The 20,729-nt window shown below is 39.1% G+C and overlaps 1 protein-coding gene across 1 annotated transcript in view; it reads left to right on the top strand.

The window, feature by feature from the left end:
• Window positions 1-1,297: 1,297 nt before the first annotated feature.
• The window catches only part of UBE3A (ubiquitin protein ligase E3A), a 1,356,883-nt gene continuing 1,337,451 nt past the window's right edge, over window positions 1,298-20,729 (top strand). Inside the window, exon 1 of the mRNA XM_044071814.1 lies at window positions 1,298-1,746. Coding sequence (XP_043927749.1) covers window positions 1,670-1,746 — 77 coding nt within the window. The 5' untranslated portion in view covers window positions 1,298-1,669. The remainder of the gene's footprint in view (window positions 1,747-20,729) is intronic.

The following is a 20,729-nucleotide window of genomic DNA, read 5'->3' as shown; positions in this document are numbered from 1 at the left end:
GTATTTCTGTGCATTCCTCATGACATTTTTGTTTTTTCAGATAAATCACTGAGGATTACAGTCAAGCAATAATGGCACACAGTGGAGGTTTATACCTCTTATTGTTCAAAAAATGTACATTGATGCAAACCTTGTTGTTCTACGTACTTTTTTAAATTGCATTAGGGAGATATTTACAAATTGTCCCAAATTCTTCAGCAAAAAATGGGGGCTATGCAAGGAACAATTACAATAAAAATACATAATGAATATGTTATTAACCATAGCTCTCAACATTCCACCTCCAAATTGCGGAACAGTACTTCTCATAATGTGTTATAAATTAGCAAAATGTGGATCACTTACAGATAGTTTTATAACAACTTTAAGTAGAAGGCTCACACGATGATTAAATGTGTTGTTTTTAATTATAAATTGTGAGTCACTATTATTTACTATGTACATTTGTTAAGAATCACTGATTGTGCGCCTGTGGGGAACATGGACTTGAGTCAACATAGGACATTACTAGGTTATCAACCCGGATGTCATTTTAAGCCTAGCCATTTCATCCCAATATAATACCATTGAAATGCTAGTCAGTACCCAAGACTGGATATAGTAATGACTGCCCCATGTCTAGGAGGTCCCGGGGTTGTGGGCGCAACGTCCCGGTAAGAATTTACAGTGCCCCATCCACTCTTCCAGGCCCTCTCGAACAGTATCTTAGAGGTGCAATCTCTCTACAGAGGCGCGAACATTCCTAATACTAACAAATACATGAGATGTACGGACTGGTTACGCTTTATCTAAAAAATTACAAAAGCAATCGGCTTTACGAGGCGTGCGACCAACATTTTCATACCCCTTTCATTTCTGACAATTTTGTTTAAACAATTCAGGAATATTTATTTTCGAAAAATGAAAATGAGTCACTTGTTTGCTGATATGGGCAAGTATATCAAAGCCTTCACTAACTAGTACTAGTACTGATGCCTTTAAACTATAAATGTCTTCAAAACTCGTACAAAAAAGTTATAAACAGCATACGTTTTGCACACAGGCAAACCAGTAAAAAGAACCATAGAGCAAGTTGAAAAAAATAAACAGATTTTATAATCAACTACTTAAAATAAAATGCTTAGCGAAATCTTAATTTCTTGTTTGACAACAGCAATACCGCATCTTCTAGTCCCTCACAGCTGACAGAATCAGTCAAATCTTAATTTCCCACTTATTATCTCAGTTACTGAACCTGTCACACTGGTCACAAGTGCACTCGTAGGTGGGTCATTAAATGGGCGGGGCGAAGGCAAAGAGCTGTAGAGCTGGAGTCTCTCAAGTGCGGTTGCTTATGGATAACGAGAGGTTGCTTGTTTCGGTGCATGCTGGGATACTTCACCCGGGTCCCAATATCCGTATTGTATCAAGATGGCGGAGTTAAGGTTGCTTAGACTACAGAAACAGATAGGCCCTAGTCAAGCAATGCCGCGGTGCTGTTAATAAGAGAAGATATATTTATAGACATTGCCCCCCTTTTCCCCAGAATCGTCAAAGCCGTTGTCCTAGCCCCTTTCCCTGAAAAGAAAATCCGTAGAGCCAATAGTTGGAAGGAGGAGATAAGTGAGTGGACTAGACCCTGGACAGAGCCTGGCACTTCCACCTTCCCAGAGTGAGCAGCGACTCTCGTATGAATTCCGACGAGAACCAGGACTGTGAGTGTGCGCCACCACAGGCCACCAAGCCGGCAGCAGCAGCAGTAGACAGGTCGGTAGGATAGGTTGGACGCTAAGATTTGAGGGGAGAGTGACAATGGCCTGATACGATGTATGTCTGCACTTTTCAATAGTGCTGTATAGTTTTGGCACTCTAATGTACATTTCTTGCCCTTTATTTTTCACTTGGTGATCAGTGTAATTTCTGTATCTCGACATGCTTTCTTCTAGTATGGTTTATTGCACTGAAAAATCCTGTCAGCTCGGGCCTCATAACTGTCAGTGCTGGAATCCTTGACTTCTGTCATGGGGCAGGAGAGTCGTAGGATCGTATTCCTTTGAAGAGTGAATTGCAGATTTCTCTGGCAACATAGTTGCAACATCTGGTACTACGATAACTTTAGCTACCTGTTTCGAACAGTGCAGGCATGTCGGTGCCAAATGTATCAGTGACTGAAGCTTTTGCTGCAAATCAGAGCTTGTTTTAATTCACTTTCAGTGTTTGTTTTTTTTCTAATGTTGACATATGTTCAGCGATTTATTTCCTGGTTAAATACATTTTACCGTTTTTGTCTTTATGCTGGCTTATTTCAGGAAAAAAAGAAGCATTGCATTGTAGTGTCAAGAATAAGTCAGTTGTGTTAAAATAAATGTATGATTTTAGTGCACGCATTGTGTGCATGGTATTTCAGAGCGTTTATATTGGTAGGTGTGACTTTTATCCCAGTACATTTCTTTGGTTGGTATGGACCGTGAATGATGCTTCATCTCCTTTTGTGACAAAAGTTTATACCTGTATAGACCAGAGTGTTAATAATGGTCTTCTGGATGAATTGACAATTCTCTTGTCCTCACAGGTTTGTGCTCATAATGACACTTTGCTCAAGTGCTGCTTGTGGTAGTTAAATGCATGCAAAGTGCCTGATGGATTTTGACATGTAGTGTTTATATTTGATGCCCTGGATTTGACTTTAGTGGAGATGGCTTTGTATACTGGAAGAAAATTGTTGAGACTTTTACTCTGCAAGGACTGCAGTAGTGTCATATCCGCAGTTTTCATCATGCGTAGGTTATGAGTAATATTTAGTGCACATTTATGTATTAGTGCAAAAAGCAGTTATACATTGTATTTAAAGACTTCAAATGTGTATGTAGTTAAATGCATATTGGTTTTAAAAGGAGGACCTTTTGACAGTTGCTTTGTAAAGAGAAAAGTGATTAGAGAGATTATAAAGGTGGGTGTATTAGGTAAAGATTAGGCTATGTATTTAGATGATCTAACTTGAACTTGAGTCTGCATTGCTTGGTGTTATCTGAAATACTCATGTGGTTGTATTAGATTATTTTTGAGTGCAGATGCAAATGTAGAGGCGCAGGAAGCTAAGAGAGAGACTATAGCTGTTCTATGCTTTTAGCACAACAGCAGACAATATGAAATACTGTGTTTATGAGATGTGTGTCACAGAGTGAAATGGAAGTTGGCAGAGGTGTAGATGATTAGTAGAGAGGAATGAACCACTTATGATGATAAGGGATAAATAATGCAAGTATGGGAAGATATTATTTGAATAGTGGAAGACTGCGTGAACCATTCCTAATTGCATTATAATGGGCAACTGTTTGCGTTCTTGTCCATGCACAGCTTTGAAAGGTAAGGATGAGTCCTTGTAGGCACTTTGATGCATTCTTTGGGGTGTTGTTTGTTCCTGCTCTGCTTTAATAAATTGGCTAGAGTTGAGGTGTAAGGATTGTTGAAGCATACAGTAGTTTAGTTGGTGAGTAAATAGTCTTTTGCCAACCACAGACTTATGTTTTGAGTTACATGGTCAGTTCAAGAAGCCTTATTCCTTATTTAATATTGAATGCAACAGATTTGATGTTCTGGTTGAAGTTTTTTTTTTTTTTTTTTTTTTTGCTCTAGAGTGATTGCTCTAGGATTGTTCGTCAATGGGCAATATTTGGAACAGGGACATGGGATTGTTATGACTATTGGAAGGAACATTGCTTTAGTTTTTGGTGGTAATGTTCAGAGTTGTCTATTCAGCCCTTTTTTTTTAAGGTTAGTACAAAGTTCTGTGTTGCAAAATGAGACTGAGGCTAAAGTAAGTGTTAAAGCTCTTGGGTAGTTCTAGAAATATGCATCTTCTTATTCACTTCATTCAAGCTTGGATTAGAGATTGTTGGTGAAGGCTAGAAAAGCTGTTGTGTTATGACAAAGATGAAATCCACTTGAGGACCTTGTCAATGGGAAGGTGGTGCTGTGCAAGCTGTCTGTGGATATATTTCTCAAGGGCTTGGGAGAAGAGCAATTGGTTTGTAGTTATTACATGAATTCCATTGACTCCCTTTATGAAATTATTTCCAGAGCTTTGCTATGTTGATATTGCTACTAGATTGGATGAATAAAAATCTACTCCATATTTAAATGGAGAGAAGTGGGCAGAAAGAAGAGAGGGTTTAAAGTGTTTGAGATTTCCAGACTAAGGTGGTATATATAGGGGGTGAACTGATGAAAGAAGGGAACATTATAGAAAATCATCACATATGCAAGAACTGAATGGTGGCAGGGAAGAACTAGTGAAAAAAATTGGCCATATTGTGAAACTGTGTACCATGGACAGGCAGGAACTTGGTGTACCCACACTTCTCCAGGTAAGCCGCTTGGTAGTGATATGTCATAACTGTTTAATGGTGGGAGGTTTGCTTGTTTCCTTCTTAATGGAAGGCTTGATTTTGTATGTTGTTTGGTAATTTTGTGGTATAGTCTGTCATGACATAAGGGAATGGATTTCAAAGGTAACCCACAGCCAAGGCTTGAATTTTGATCTTCATTGCATGACATAGTATTGAGAATGGAGAAGGTTTTGTTGAATTCTAAGAAATGTAGTTGGGATGTGTCAGTTACCTTAAATGCAGTGACATAATCAGTGGGATGAATTTATTTATTTATATCTGTTTACTGGGAAATTCCGACTGGATGCACGTCCTTTTTCAGCGGATGCCCGGGGAGAAAAGCTCAACATCATGTACATGATAAATAGAGATACAAAGTTGCAGCAATAGTAAACAACATTACAGGTTGTTGGCTTTAATACAATAACAAGATAGTGATTATCAACAGTGTATACAGTAAAGGTTGCAAGTTAAGATAGTTTCTTGTCATTTATAATAATAACAAAGTTGTCAGACAAGATGTTAAAGTATGTAAAGACAACTAGCTATTTCTGACTGGTTAGTAGTGGCGGTAGTATAGCTGGGTTGAGTCTAGGTGGGGTTGAGTCTAGGTGGGAGGAAGTAAGGGTGGGGGTGTTAGTCTGGATTAGAACAAGGACAAAGCCAGTGCAAATGTAAGTGGAATTTGAGCGGAGTCTTGAAAAGGCTGCTGGAAGGTAGAGGGTGGAAGATTGTTCCAAAGTTTAGGTATGGTACATGAAAATATGGCTTCTCCTGCTGAGTTTTTGGATTTGATAACAGTGAGTTGATTTTTCTTGATCTTAGGGGCCTAGTGGGGTGATGGGGTTGGAGAAGGGTTTGAAGGATAAGGATGTTAAGGGGGTGGTTAATAAGTTTATGAGTGAGGGTGAGTTGATTAAAGTGAAGGAGTCGTGGGAGTTCTAGCCAGTTTAGTTCTTGGGAGATACTATGACGGCTGCGGTAGGAGGTTCCAGTGATAAATTTAGCAATTTTGTTGCAACAAGCATCCAGCTTGTGTAGGTCTGTCTGTTTAAGGTTGGTAAGTATGGGGGATGCATAGAGTAGGGTGGAGATTAGCTGTGATGTTGTGGTGTTTCTTGTTTGACTGGTAATACTGCCGCAGGCTTTGCCTTGGAGATTACTGATAATCTCAGTTGTGAATAAAAATGTTTTTAGAATCCGATATTTAACACTTGGTGTTCTGTATTTTTTTTTATATATGAGGTGCAATTCACTGAAACTTAGTAAAGTGATAGTGTACTAATTGAAACACTAGTAGTTGCAGGGGGCTGTTTCACAGTGCCTGTTAGGTTAGTTGACTGTGCACTGAACTGTGTGCTGTTTGGGTGACAGATGTGCATTACCTCATCTGCTGTACTTGCAGAGTTAATCACACATGTATTCTGATCAGGTTAGTTGCAGTTATACAAAAAAAAAATCTAAATTAATACTCCTGTATGCACTTATTGCCAGATGCAGTTCAGCCACTCTCATGAAATGAAACATTGATAGTAATAGACTACCATCGTGTGATTCTGTGTAGTTGATGTGTAGTTTATGAAACTGCATAGCTGACCTTTGAAGTACTTGGATGATTCACTGTATTAGTTTTCTTTTTTTATCTGCACCTATTCTTTTATTAAGCATCTGCACCATCTATGAGACTCACTTTTTTTTTCTTGGTAAACAAAATTTATAAGAGCCTTGAATTGTTAGAAAAAAAATTAGTACTTGAAAAGCAGGAATCATTTTTGACATATTGTGCCATTATTTGCTTAGTTTTTTGGAAAGTGAGTGTAGTCAACAAATTATGAATGTACTATTTAAATATACAATTTCTTTGTTAATTTTAATCTGTGGGCCATTACTTAGTTTCTGTCTGCTGTTTTAACACTTGTATATAAGTAGTTCATGATTGCTGTTTACCTTTTCATGAGATAGATTTTTTTTTGGATGTAGATAGTTGTCTGCAGACTTTAGTTTTTCTGAAACCAGTATTTTCATTTTCACTTTGGGAGACCTGTTTTATAAGCGGAATGACACCAAGTGTAGAGCATGGCATGAGGTTGTAGCAGTCCCTTGAAAGTAATTTTATCTATAAGTAAACTAACCAGAAGCAAACTCACTGTACTGTTTGAAAATGGCACATTTTTTTGTGGAGTCAAGCCACCCAATGACCTGCTCTTGCAGACTTAATATCACCTGCATGGTCACTTCACCTCAGGCTAAGGACAAACCGTGACCAAAGGAATGCCTTTTGATGAATGTGTATTGGGGCACTCGCTCAATGCAACTGGCACTATTCCTTTGACAGGAATATGGAAAAATACAAATGCTAATCTGTCCATATTCATCATAACTTTAAAGGCAAAAAGGGAAAGGTGTGTGCCTGTGATTAAATTTGTATACATACATGCATACACATCTGTGTGTAATGCGTAGACGCACACTAACTTGTATAGATATAATTTTTCTTATTTCATTCAGCAAACTTGAATGTTGCAGCATTTCCTGTTACACCTAACATTTTAATTGTAAGTGATTACTATGTATCATAAGTCTGCTACTAGGTAGTGATCATTTTTTGTGTTTTATTTTTCATTTTGTCAGTTAAATGATCTTAGCCAATGGTGACCTTTTCAGTCACATAGTTATAACAAAAGCAAGGAAAACAAGTTTAGTAGTGAGCCACTGACATTTTTTTCAGTATTTTTATTTCTTTAAAGTCATATGCACATACGGACCTTCCAGGGCTCATTAATGTAAATATGTTTACATGTCTGGGAGTACAAGATATGTGATTTACCATAAAGGCTTTGAGATAGGGTGATTTAACTTTTGTGTGGGTTATTGCTTTTCTGTTGTATTGCTTTCCCAGTTAGTTTGTTCAGACCAGCAGTGCAGAGCATCCACCAAGTGTGAAAGTGGAGTGAGAAACATTGTGTATTTTTACAGGAGGCAAGGTGACGCAGACTTATCTGCACAAGTTTGACACTGATGAAAAATTAATCATCGACTAACGCATTAACTCTGTTTTGCAATATTTGTAATGCCTACAAAAAATATTCAGGTAGTTGTAGATTTTTCTTTTTGGCTAAATTGTTGCTGCTGTTAACTTTTTGTATGTATTTGCTAGAACACTTGTAGATGAAACATTGTAATATAAACTGTTTTTTATAGGAAGGATGAAAGCCGATTACTCACTTTCCTAGTGCTGTAACACCCCCAAATACATTTAGACATGTTGTGAACCTGCAGTGTTGTCCTTTGCAGACAATTAGTTCACTTATTGCGCTGAACAGACACGGCAATGTGATTTTCGTAAGATGTCTTGTAGTCCAGAAATACGAGAGAGGCTGCTTTTATGGTGTAAACTTGGATGTCACTATCATTTGTGAAGAGATTACTCGCAATCCTAAATGGTATTCATGCCTTATGACTAATATGTTAAAGTACTGTAGTAGCCAGCAGCGTTGCACAGATTTTTTCCCAAGGTAGCATTTGTATGTGGGCAGATGTTTTACAGTTGTGTTGTAATCCTACTTGCAGTAGGGTGTATGTTTAGGCATTGAATGGCTAAACATCGAACCCTATCCATCGAATGTTCATTTCAGCAAACGGGAAAGTAACTCGTTGGATAGCACTTCCCCATCTGCCTTTTTCCCCACTGTAGCGTTGTCTGAGTTTGTATATATAGTTGGGTCTTTTTAGGCGGGTAAAGTGGTGTTGTCGAACACTACCTCCCCAGATATGCAGTAGCAAGTCCCATTTAAACCCCGCCCACCCATCAACACTCAGTGATGTGTTCGAATTATGAATGAATATTTATGGTGATGTCTTCACTGGCCTCGTGAATATTCATCAGGTATTCATCACATTGTATCGAGCAAGCACTGCAATTTAATAATGGTAAAGAAATAGCACTGGAACTACTACTAATGAAGGATGCAATGTATAATGTTGGCAATGAATCGTTTTATTAAAACAGATTTATGCATTAAGACAGAAGGCTGTTAAGTAGCATGCATAGCTCTCAGCTGTCTCCAGTGTATCATAATATTATTTAATAGTTTACTGTTTAATAACATGTTCATTAAGAAACGCCTATCTGGGTTCTGCAGTAGGTAGATGTTGTTACTTTGCCTTGGTCCACATTTTACAAGGCTAGGCCTGTTGGCTATGTAGAATGTTGAGCAAGGCAAAGTAATAGGTTCTGCCGAAGACAGATCTTATCTGTACAATGGTGATTTCAGTATCTGTCAATCTGCTACCAATGTATGCATGACATGATGTCACTGTGAAGTCTGCATGGCAGTCAGTCATACATCATTTGCATACAACATCACAGCCATTTGGTATGTCAGTCACACAAGCCATGCCCACGTCTGGGCAGAGCGACCAGGGAGGTACAGTTCTACAGCTATGCCAACAAAAAACACCACCTGTGTAGGTTTGAAATTCTGCAGTATAAGAGATGGGAAGGTGTTAGCTAACTAGTTACTTTCCCAGTCAAAAAATAAACGTTTGCTGAATGAACGTTTGATGGATAGGGTTCAATGTTTAGCTGTTTGATGCTAATGTCACTCTACTGTTAAACGTAGACCCCTTGCAGTATTAGAATATGCTAGTTGTGCCTGCATGGAATATTGCAATATTACCCGCCAGCTTTACAATGGAGTGGCAGTACTTCACAGCATAGTCTGTTACAGATTAGGCTTTAACAAGTAAAAATCATATACAGTGGATATAAAACCCATGTTAAAATGTCAGGTTTTTGTGATATAAAAATGAGACCACAATAAGTAATTTCAAAACTTTGCCCACCTTTAATGTGACCTATAGTCTGTACAATTCAATTGAAACATCTGCTGGGGGAAAAAATATAAAAAAAAAAATAAGAAATGTACAATACGCTGGTTGTATAAGTGTGCACACCCTTAAACGAATACTTTGTTGTGTGTGCACACCCTTAAACTAATACTTTTGTTGAAGCACCTTTTGATTTTTATTACAGCATTGTCTTTTTGGGTACACATCTGCCATCAATTAGAGACTGATTAACCCGAAATAAAGTTCAGCTGTCCTAGTAGGATTTTCCTGACATTACTTAGTTGCCTGCTACAGCAAAAGCCGTGGTTCACAGAGAGCTTACAAAACAAAGGGACCTCATTGTTTAAGGGTACAAAAAAAAAAATCCACAGCATTGGATATACCATGGAACACGGTGAAGACAGTCATCAAAAAGTGGAGAAAATATGGGACAATAGTGACGTTGTAAAGAATTGGACGACCCTCCATAGGTAGGTACTAGGCTACTGGCCCTAGGGCCTATATAAGCCTAGCCAAATGGTACCCTGGCTTTTACCACCCAAGAAAATTATTTTCCTGTGCCCCTGTCAAGCAGAGCCACAGAAGTGACCCCCAGGGTGAATTTTCTATCTCCCATCCAAACATCAAGACTTTTCTTGAAGAGTGCTAATGAGGAACTTTGTTTGATATAGATAGGTAGTTTGTTCCAGAGTATGGGAAGTCTCTGGGACAGGAAGCTATCCCTCCAGCATGTTCTGTTTATTGTGGTGACAAGGTTTAGGTCCCTAGAGCGTGTAGCTCGGAGGGATTGGGATTTAACAGCTCTGGGTTTGACATAGCTTTGTATGTTGGGCAGAGATCACCTCTGAGTAGGCGATATGCGACAGAGTAAAGCTGAATGTTTTTGAGATGGTCTGCGTAGGGCATCTGTTTGAGGCTGATAATCCTCTTTGTGAGGTATTTCTGTGACCTTTCCAGTTGTAGATGTCTTGTGAGGTACATACCAAAGGGAGGCGTTGTACTCTAATAGGTCTAATGAGTAGAGGGGAACAATGACCTCTTTTTTTTTTTTTTTTTTTTTTTTTTCCCCCCTAGATGAAAAACCTTTTGTGATGTGTGCCACGTAGAAGGATTTCCTGACTACTATGGCAATGTGATTATCAAAGGAGAGACTACTGTCCACCTGTGTCCCAAGGTCTCTTATCACACTTTCGGTGTTAAGTAGACTACCGCCTGTGTGGTAGTTCATGGGTACAGAGTTTTTACCAAAAGGGATGACAATGCACTTTTTGGCACTGAGCTTGAGGCCATGGCTTTGACACCAGGCATCTGTCTCAGTGAACCCCTTTTGTAGGATGTCCACATCGTTAGGAGTTTTGATTATGGCTCCTAGTTTTCAGTCATCTGCGAACTTTGTTAGCCAAAGACCTTCTGTTTTAGCCTGTACTTCAGATAAGTAGATACTAAACAGGAGAGGACCTAGGACTGAACCCTGTGGTACTCCACTTGTCACTGGTCTGAAGTTGGACTTAGAACCCACACTGTGAAAGTAGCAGACTCTGTCACTGAGCCAGTTGGCAACCCATCTTGTGACATAGGGATTTATACCCAGTTTAGTTGAGTTTATCTATAATTCCAGAGTGGGGGATGGTGTTGAAAGCCTTGGCGAGATCTAGATAGGCTGTGTGAACCACCTTACCCTCATCTACGGCTTTGGTGACCGCTTCAAAGAAGTCTATCAATCAAAATTGATGACCAGACAAAACTGGTCAGGGAGGCTGCCAAGAGACCTACAGCAACACTGATGGAGCTGCAGGAATTTCTGGCAAGTACTGGTTGTGTACTACATGTGACAACAATCTCCTGTATTCTCTGTATGTCTGGACTGTGGGGTAGGGTTGCAAGACCCCTTTTCTTACACAGAAAAACATCCAGACCCAGCTAAAATTTGCAAAACAATACATAAAGTCTCCTAAAAGCATGTGAGAAAATGTGTTATGGTCTGATGAGATCAAGGTTGAACTTTTTGGCTACAATTCCAAAAGGTACGTTTGGCACAAAAACACTTTGCATCGTCAAAAGAACACCAACCCGATTGTGAAGCATGGTGGTGGCAGTACCATGCTTTGGGTTTGCTTTTTTCAGCTGGAACTGGGGCTTTAGTCAAGGTGTAGGGAATTATGAACAGTTCCAAATACCATTCACTTTTGGCCCAAAACCTTCATGCATCTTCTAGAAAGCTGAAGATGAAGAGGAATTTCACCTTTCAGTACGACGGTGACCCCCGAGCATACATCCAAATCAACAAAAGAATGGTTTCACCAGAAGAAAATTAAAGTTTTGGAATGGCCCAGCTAGAGCCCAGACCTAAATCCAATAGAAAATCTGTGGGATGACCTGAAGAGGACTGTGCACAAGCGATGCCCTCGCAATCTGGCAGATTTGGACTGCTTTTGCAAGGAAGAGTGGGCGAATATTACCAAGTCAAGATGTGCCATGCCGATAGACTCTTGCCCAAGAAGACTGAATGTTGTAATTAAACCAAAAGGTGTTTCAACAAAGTATTAGTTTAAGGGTGTGCACACTTATGCAGCCAGAGTATTGTACTTTTTTATTTTTTATGTTTTTTCCCCTAACATATTTGTTTTTTTCAATTGAATTGTACAGGTTATAGGTCACATTAAAGGTGGGAAATTTTTGAAATGATTTATTGTGGTCTCATTTTTTTATATCACAAAAACCTGATATTTTAATAGAGGTGTGTACACTCTTTCTTTATATCCACTTATACTACTGGTAAAGAAATCCTTACTAAATTTGCATCTGTACTTCAGCAACTTAAGACTCGTATGCAGTAATGCACAGTGTAATAAAATTTTGTAGACCTGTGTGCATCAGATGTCACCAGCTATATTAAATCCTATAGTTCAGGCTTTACCATCTTACATTCGAGATTCTTGTGATTTGTTTGAACAGCGTGAAGTCCTTTCAGGATGTGTATAGATATGAAGAAGGCGATTGTTATGTGGTGTCTCTGTTTACATCAATACCCCAACAAGAAGGTATTGAATGTCTTAGGTTATATCTAAATAAGTATACAGATATAGCTACTTCTCTTGTTGCATTATACTTGTATGTATATGTATTGTATCTTAAGAAGTTGTACTAGAAAATAATTTTTCTGTTTAATCATTGATACTTTAAAGAAGTAAGAAGGGTAGTTATGGGGTCTTCAGTAGCCCCAGCCTGTGCCAGCTTAGTAGTAGGCTGGTAGGAAAGAAATTTTGAGTAAACTAGATTTTGCTAAAAACAGTTTCAGTGGTTTGTCTATGTATGCATTTATTTATTTATTTATTTATTTATTTATTTATTATAAGCAAAGATCCACTAGAACTCCTCACCAATCACATCTTAGCCATTATTAATAATAGTTCCAGTTTCTTAAAATTTTGTATTAGGAGGTGAAGAAGACTCACTTTACAATAAATGTACAAGGAAAATCCACCGTAAGAGTACCTTTTCCAACAATGTACTTCAATGGTGAAGACATCATTGTAACTTTATTAAAAAACAACATACCGAGAGGCCAGTTTAGAATAGCCTAATCTATTTTTAGAAGAGGTAAACTTTATTACTGTCTTGTTTAAAGAAAGAGGCTGTAGAGTAGACATGTTAAATAAAAATGCCCAGGAAATCCTTTCCAAGAGAGCTGAACAATTTGAACCCAGGAAATCCTTTCCAAGAGAGCTGAACAATTTGAACCCATCTTAAAGGATTTCAGCAGAAAGATTAAGGAAATTCTACAGAGGAAACAGCTAGGGCTAGATATGCCATAGAAATGTCTGTAGATAGTACTGAAATCAGAAATATTATTAATGGGGAACAGAGACCTATTTGACATTCTAGGTAAACAGCCTTTCTTTGTTTATAAAAAGAACAGTAACATTAAACAAATGTTACAACATGACCACACTAAAGTTGGGGCTCTACATACCAACAAAAATAAAGGCATTTTTAAGTGCAATAGTTGTGCTGCTTGTAGGTTTATATATGAAGGGCCGTACGTGATGTTGGAGCATTTACAGAACACTATAGGAATACTTGGAAGATATACTTGCCAGATTAAAGGGATAGTATACTCAGCTTTGTGTTAAGTTGTGAAAGTTACTATATAGGAATGAGCACTAGGAAGTTGGGCACCAGGATAAAGGAACATCTTTATGATATGAAAACAAAGAATGAAAATAATGCACTGTAAAACATATTGTTGAGTGGAGTAATTACAAGAAGTTTCTCTCTGCAGTGGTAGAGCACATACCTTTATGATTTTAAGGGAAGGAAATTATAAAAACCAGGAGGAGCAAAGGGAAACTGAATGGCAAGTAAGATTAGAGGCAGACAAACCACCAGGTTTAAATGGCACCATTAAATATTTTCTATAGGACTGCAGGTTGGCTAAAGTGTTAGAGTGGCATTTAACATTGGATGTGTTTTTTTTTTAATTGTAATTGGTTAATACGGTTTTATTTCAAATATTTAAGATGATGCATCTTTTGTGTAATTTATTTCATGCTATCATCAATGGCAATAGACTTCTTTAGAAAGGAAAACACTAAAGAGTTGTTTTAAGGCTTGTCTTCTGGCTTAACAGTGGTTTTAATTATGTAACCAGTTATGTGTGTTCTCCTAAGGCAGACTTCCATTTCTGAGAAGTTTGCTAGACTGTCTCTGATGGTTTTGGAGATGTACTTTCATACTGCTGTGCACCATTAGTAGTTGTAAGACCAGTTGGGTGGTCTGTCCCCCCTACAGTTCAGAATAAGCATATGCATTTGACTTTTTTGCTTACAAACTAGATATATACTTGACATGCATTGTTTTGTATTCTTATAATTTTTTTTGAAAGAACAATATGAGTACAAGTAGAATAAAGCGACAGAAAATAAACATTATGCTGTCTTGTTTGCCCTAAAGGCTAGTTGCTTGTGAATATTCTGTGTAAGTATGACCAACCTTGTGTATTTTCTTAAGAATATCTTGAAGCAATGTAGAGCTATCAACTTCTGTAGGTAGGTTCAAACTCTGGTCTGAATGACAGACTGCAGCATTTACAAGTCAGTGAGTTTGAAGTAAAAGCATAACTGCCAGTTATCCAGAGAATAAAGCACACACGCAAGCTATTAAAAAACATGAAATTATAATGCTGTAACTTTTGGCATAAATAATAATGTTATTTTCTTATGTTGCGTAGTATTGAAAGACATTTAACATTTATTTTCATTACAGTTCAAGTTGCATCTACTCTTTGATGTTTGAGCCATTGTCGACAATCTAAATATCAAATAAGAAACAATAAATGTTCGTAGAGCAAAACAATGGAGAGAGTACCAATAATCCCAATATATACGTTGATCAAAACAGCAATAAATCCAAGGACTTCTACGGAATAAAAACCAGGTTTATTCAGATAAGACGTGGTAAGCGCTTTCGCTAAAATAGCTTCTTCAGACCAAATTACAATTCATTCAAAGAAGCAAATAGTTTATATACAAAAAAGGCGCCAAAAGTGACATGGTTTAAAGAGATATTCCTTGAAAACAACTCATAAAAAACATTAAAAAATACATACATAAATGTGCAAAAATACAAAACTAGACTAAATAAAAAACAATTCATTTAAAAATCTTAAGTCTTCTGGATTTTAACAGTGGACGTAAGGGAACCTTGCCATTAATGCCAGGTGGTACATCTGCTCTAAATTTAATTTATCCAGTTTATCTCACGGATCTCTGTGCAATTCTCAACATCACCCCTCCTGTGTGTTCTAGAAATTTGTTCAAGTATCCTGAACCTAAATTCATGGTTGGGGCCACATTCTATGGTATGCTTGGCAAGTGCATTGGAGGGGTGTCCTTTCCTAATGTGATAGGCATGTTCACGTATCCTATCTCTCAATACCCGGTTAGTTTTGCCTACATAGTAGGCTGGGCATGTGGTACAGGATGCTAAATATACCACGTCCTTTGACAAGCAGCTACCTTTGACACGTATGATATAACTGCCATTCCCATAAGGATACCTGAACACTGGATCACTAAGGATGTAGGTGCAAAAATTGCACCTATGGCAAGGTACCATGTATGGTCCCTCTATATGTGATCTAATGGTGCTTGTTTTGGGATAACATAACAACTGTTTGATGTTCTTTTTGTTGCGATAAACAAACTTTCGTTGGTCTCCAGTGAGTCCTCTGACAGTAGGGTCTACTGACAAAACATGCCAATGTTTGGTAAATACATCTTTAATTGTACCTATATCCCTGGTGTAATAAATGGGAAAGATGACTTAATTCCCAGATGTAATGTGATCTATGGGTGATGGTGCATTGCCATCATCTGAATAAAACCTAGAAGCACCTTCAGAGAAATATGGCATTGCTCGATTACCTCTAAGGGTGGTAATGGCTTCCATCCCTTTACTGACATCCAGGTCACTATAACCACGTTCTCTGAATCTCTTATCTAAGTCCTCTAACCCTGGAATAAAGTGGGAATCGTGCGGTGTATATCTAGACAGTCGCATTGACTGTCCACGGACTATGTTACAATAGACATAGCCCGGGTGCATACTAGTGCGGTGTAACAAGGTGTTCCTATGACTTGATTTACGGTACAACCCTCACAACAAAAATTGCACCTATGGCAAGGTACCATGTATGGTCCCTCTATATGTGATCTAATGGTGCTTGTTTTGGGATAACATAACAATTGTTTGATGTTCTTTTTGTAGATCTAATACTTTCATTGTTGGGCACAGTCCTTGCATCCAACATTTTCTGTTTTCAGGAACAACTGTTTCTACAACGGGATGGCGTAGCTATGGGCACGTCTTGTGCCAATAGCTACGCCAACCTAGTAATGGCTGAATGGGAACATCAACATCTTTTTGAGAATGCACTATATAAGTTATGTGTACCTTTTTACAGGCGTTTTGTTGACTACCTGTTTTTGGTTTGGAGAGGTACACCTTTACAACTGAGTGAATTTTTCAGACAAATTAATAATTCTTTATGGTTTCTCAACTTTACCATGGAATGGTCAAGTACAAGTATTCCTTTCCTAGATATATATGTTGAGAAGCTACCAGGAGGGATGGTCAACACAGGGTTGTACCGTAAATCAAGTCATAGGAACACCTTGTTACACCGCACTAGTATGCACCCGGGCTATGTCTATTGTAACATAGTCCGTGGACAGTCAATGCGACTGTCGTAGATATACACCGCACGATTCCCACTTTATTCCAGGGTTAGAGGACTTAGATAAGAGATTCAGAGAACGTGGTTATAGTGACCTGGATGTCAGTAAAGGGATGGAAGCCATTACCACCCTTAGAGGTAATCGAGCAATGCCATATTTCTCTGAAGGTGCTTCTAGGTTTTATTCAGATGATGGCAATGCACCATCACCCCTAGATCACATTACATCTGGGAATGAAGTCATCTTTCCCATTTATTACACCAGGGATATAGGTACAATTAAAGATGTATTTACCAAACATTGGCATGTTTTGTCAGTAGACCCTACTGTCAGAGGACTCACTGGAGACCGACCAAAGTTTGTTTATCGCAACAAAAAGAACATCAAACAGTTGTTATGTTATCCCAAAACAAGCACCATTAGATCACATATAGAGGGACCATACATGGTACCTTGCCATAGGTGCAATTTTTGCACCTACATCCTTAGTGATCCAGTGTTCAGGTATCCTTATGGGAATGGCAGTTATATCATACGTGTCAAAGGTAGCTGCTTGTCAAAGGACGTGGTATATTTAGCATCCTGTACCACATGCCCAGCCTACTATGTAGGCAAAACTAACCGGGTATTGAGAGATAGGATACGTGAACATGCCTATCACATTAGGAAAGGACATCCCTCCAATGCACTTGCCAAGCATACCATAGAATGTGGCCCCAACCATGAATTTAGGTTCAGGATACTTGAACAAATTTCTAGAACACACAGGAGGGGTGATGTTGAGAATTGCACAGAGATCCGTGAGATAAACTGGATAAATTAAATTTAGAGCAGATGTACCACCTGGCATTAATGGCAAGGTTCCCTTACGTCCACTGTTAAAATCCAGAAGACTTAAGATTTTTAAATGAATTGTTTTTTATTTAGTCTAGTTTTGTATTTTTGCACATTTATGTATGTATTTTTTAATGTTTTTTATGAGTTGTTTTCAAGGAATATCTCTTTAAACCATGTCACTTTTGGCGCCTTTTTTTGTATATAAACTATTTGCTTCTTTGAATGAATTGTAATTTGGTCTGAAGAAGCTATTTTAGCGAAAGCGCTTACCACGTCTTATCTGAATAAACCTGGTTTTTATTCCGTAGAAGTCCTTGGATTTATTGCTGTTTTGATCAACGTATATATTGGGATTATTGGTACTCTCTCCATTGTTTTGCTCTACGAACATTTATTGTTTCTTATTTGATTCCTTTTTGCTGTTCGTTGTAGAGCATTCACTCCGTTTGACTTTTTTATTATTCGTTCGACAATCTAAATATGTTTGACAGTTATCTTGTAACATTTCTTGAAAGTGTTGTAGGAATGGATAGCTTAAATACTTTGAAAATGCAGATGTTTACAGGGAGGCAGAAAGAATGTTTTTCTGCCATTCCAGTTATGAATAAGACTGTCTGACATGCTTCTCTAAATAATGTCTTCACATGCTTTTTGTTTTGGTACATTAAAAGCCAAACTTTTTTAGGCGATGATAAAAAAGGTTGTTAGCTTTTACAATGTGGAAAAAAAAATGGCTCTTGTGGTGTCAGCGCTTTTATGCTTGACTACAAGGTAATACAGGATAAAAACAAATAATGATATCTGCATTGCTTACTGTACTTATTTCCTTGTTTCACTTGAAAGAAAGTTACTGTTTGTCGTTTTTGCATTTAAGTTACCTGGCACTTGCTCACTAAAACAATTATATAAGTCAGCTCTAAAAAAAAATAAAAGCACTACACCCTCACAAACTCCCCTTGAGTACCTTGTTCCTCATTGGCCCTTGTTTTCAATTATAAAGGAATTCCCAATACTATTCTAGCATGTCCAAAGGTCAGTTGTCAATCTCCTCTCCGGTCCAGCTGGTGAATCTGGGAATCTTGAGGCAATGTTACAACTGCCTCATGTACACAGACAACCCTCTCCTCCTCCCAACAAATTCCAACACATGTGAGAGATGCAACCATATAGCCAAACTGGAGGCTAAGCTCTCTCAACTCCGTACTGGCGTAACCAGTCAGGAGGAGAAGGAAACCACACTCACTACAATTCCAGTCTCACATAGACCTACCACGACAACAAACCAAACACATAAACACACAAAAACATACTCGGAGGCTCTAAATAAAAATCTGCCTAAGCAGCAGAGACCTCCAAAGCAGACAAGCAACTGCTACCCCAAAACAAAACACGTGCAACACATAGCTCACAAAGCCAGTGTGCCGAACAGTCACAGCCCTTAAGGCTAAACAACACACCTGATACACTTGTAATAGGTGACTCTATCGTCAGGCACACTGACGTCCCGCTCACCAGGCTGAACAAGGAGAAGGTCACGGTGAGCTGCCTGTCGGGCGCTAGGATCCGCCACATAACACAAGCACTCGGGTCACTCCAAGGCAAGTACAAATATGACTCGGTCATTGTCCATGCTGGTGTGAATGACCTGAGACGTACCTCCCTGGACTACATGAAAAGAGACATAGAGGAGCTCTCTGAGCATGTAGCCCAGGCCGGTATGACCCTGACCTTGAGTAGCATCTTACCCTCACCAAGAATGATGCCACAATATGAAGACAAGATGATCAATTTCAACAATTGGCTTAAGTGTTGGTGTCATTCAAAGGGGATCCAATGCCTGTCAGCCTGGGATGACATGCTCGACAAGCCACGATGCTTCGCTAGGGACGGCTTGCACCTGTTACCCCTGGGCTTTCGGATATTGGCAAAGGCTCTTGCTACCCCCATAGTGCCTTTTTTAGGCAAGGCTCAAAAGACAAACCCACCTCCATAGGTATCACAAGGGATAAGAAACTGAGTAATGCTACTCAACGCCAGAAGTCTAAACCTCAAGATGCATGCACTCGAAACTCTCCTTAGCATGGAGAACATCAATATCTGTGCAGTAACAGAAACCTGGTTCAAGGCTCACGAGAGCACCCCAGCACTACCAGGTTATACCTCATACCATGCTTTTCGGCCCCAAAACTTGGACCGAACCACAAAAGGAGGGGAGTATCAATATTCGTCAAAGATACCTACACCTCCAGGTTGGTGGCACAGCACGAAGCATCAGAGACTATCCATGTGCAACTAACTGTGGGTAAAACTGCCTTCCAGTTTATAGCCTGCTACAGACCACCCTCCCAAACACAGGAACCCCACTCGGCCTTCCTGAGAATACTGGAAAATATGAAGGTCTCTCCAAACACCATTATATTGGGCGACTTCAACTACCCAAACATAGACTGGGAGCATTACTCTAGCTCCAACACCCTAGCCCAAAGGTTCCTAGAATTTATAAACTCAAATGCTATGGAACAACTTGTTACCACTCCCACAAGAGGGGAAAACATACTGGACCTGATCATCACCAACATGGGGACACTATGCTCCAGACCAGAAGTGTATCCCTCACTGGTAAGATCAGACCATAAACTCTCACTGGATATTCACATCCCGACCCCACCCCCTGCCCAGAAAACCACAGTGAAAAACTTCTCTAAAGCAAATTTCACATGTCTCAAAACCGAGGCGAAATCCTTCAATGCCCCCGGGCCTGTGGAAAATACGGCCCAGACCGCGGAATCCTTTATAAATGCATTCTGTGAACACCTTCAGGAATGCATGGATCATGCAATCCCAAATAAAACCAAGACCCAATCCTCCAAAGGCAGACGTCCTGTCTGGTGGACCCCAGCCATAAACAAACTATACAATAGAAGGAGGAAGCTACTACATGATAGAGCAAAATCCCAAAAAGGGAAGGCATCTCTGATCAGTATTAGCAAAAAACTACGGGCACTCATAAAATCGTCTAAGGCCAGCTTTGAGAGAAAAATTGCACAGGACACTAAGGATAATCACAAGGCTTTCTTTAGTTATGTTAGGAACCTGGGTAGGAATTCCCAGATATGCTCAGAATTAGTCCAAAATGACAAAAAATACACCGAGCCCACAGACATTGCCAACATCCTAGCTGACAGGTTCAGTGCAAACTTCTCCCCCCCCCCACCAAAAGGGCAAATATCTATCCCAACAGAGTGCTGCCCCCCTGACATCTCAGATGCTCAGGTAAGAGCCGCCCTCTCCAAAGCAAAAAACACAGTATCAATGGGACCAGATGGTGTCCTGGGCTGCGTCCTACATGAACTCCAAGAAGAGCTAAACCCAAACATAAAACTACTGTTCAATCTTAGCCTTACTACAGGATATGTACCCAAAGAGTGGTGTACAG

The sequence above is a fragment of the Protopterus annectens genome, chromosome 5.part0 (assembly GCF_019279795.1).
Source record: "Protopterus annectens isolate FY-2018-M chromosome 5.part0, PAN1.0, whole genome shotgun sequence".
Classification (NCBI taxonomy): Eukaryota; Metazoa; Chordata; order Ceratodontiformes; family Protopteridae; genus Protopterus; species Protopterus annectens.
Note: the sequence above shows the minus strand (reverse complement) of the source record. Positions and strands in the feature narration are given on the sequence as shown.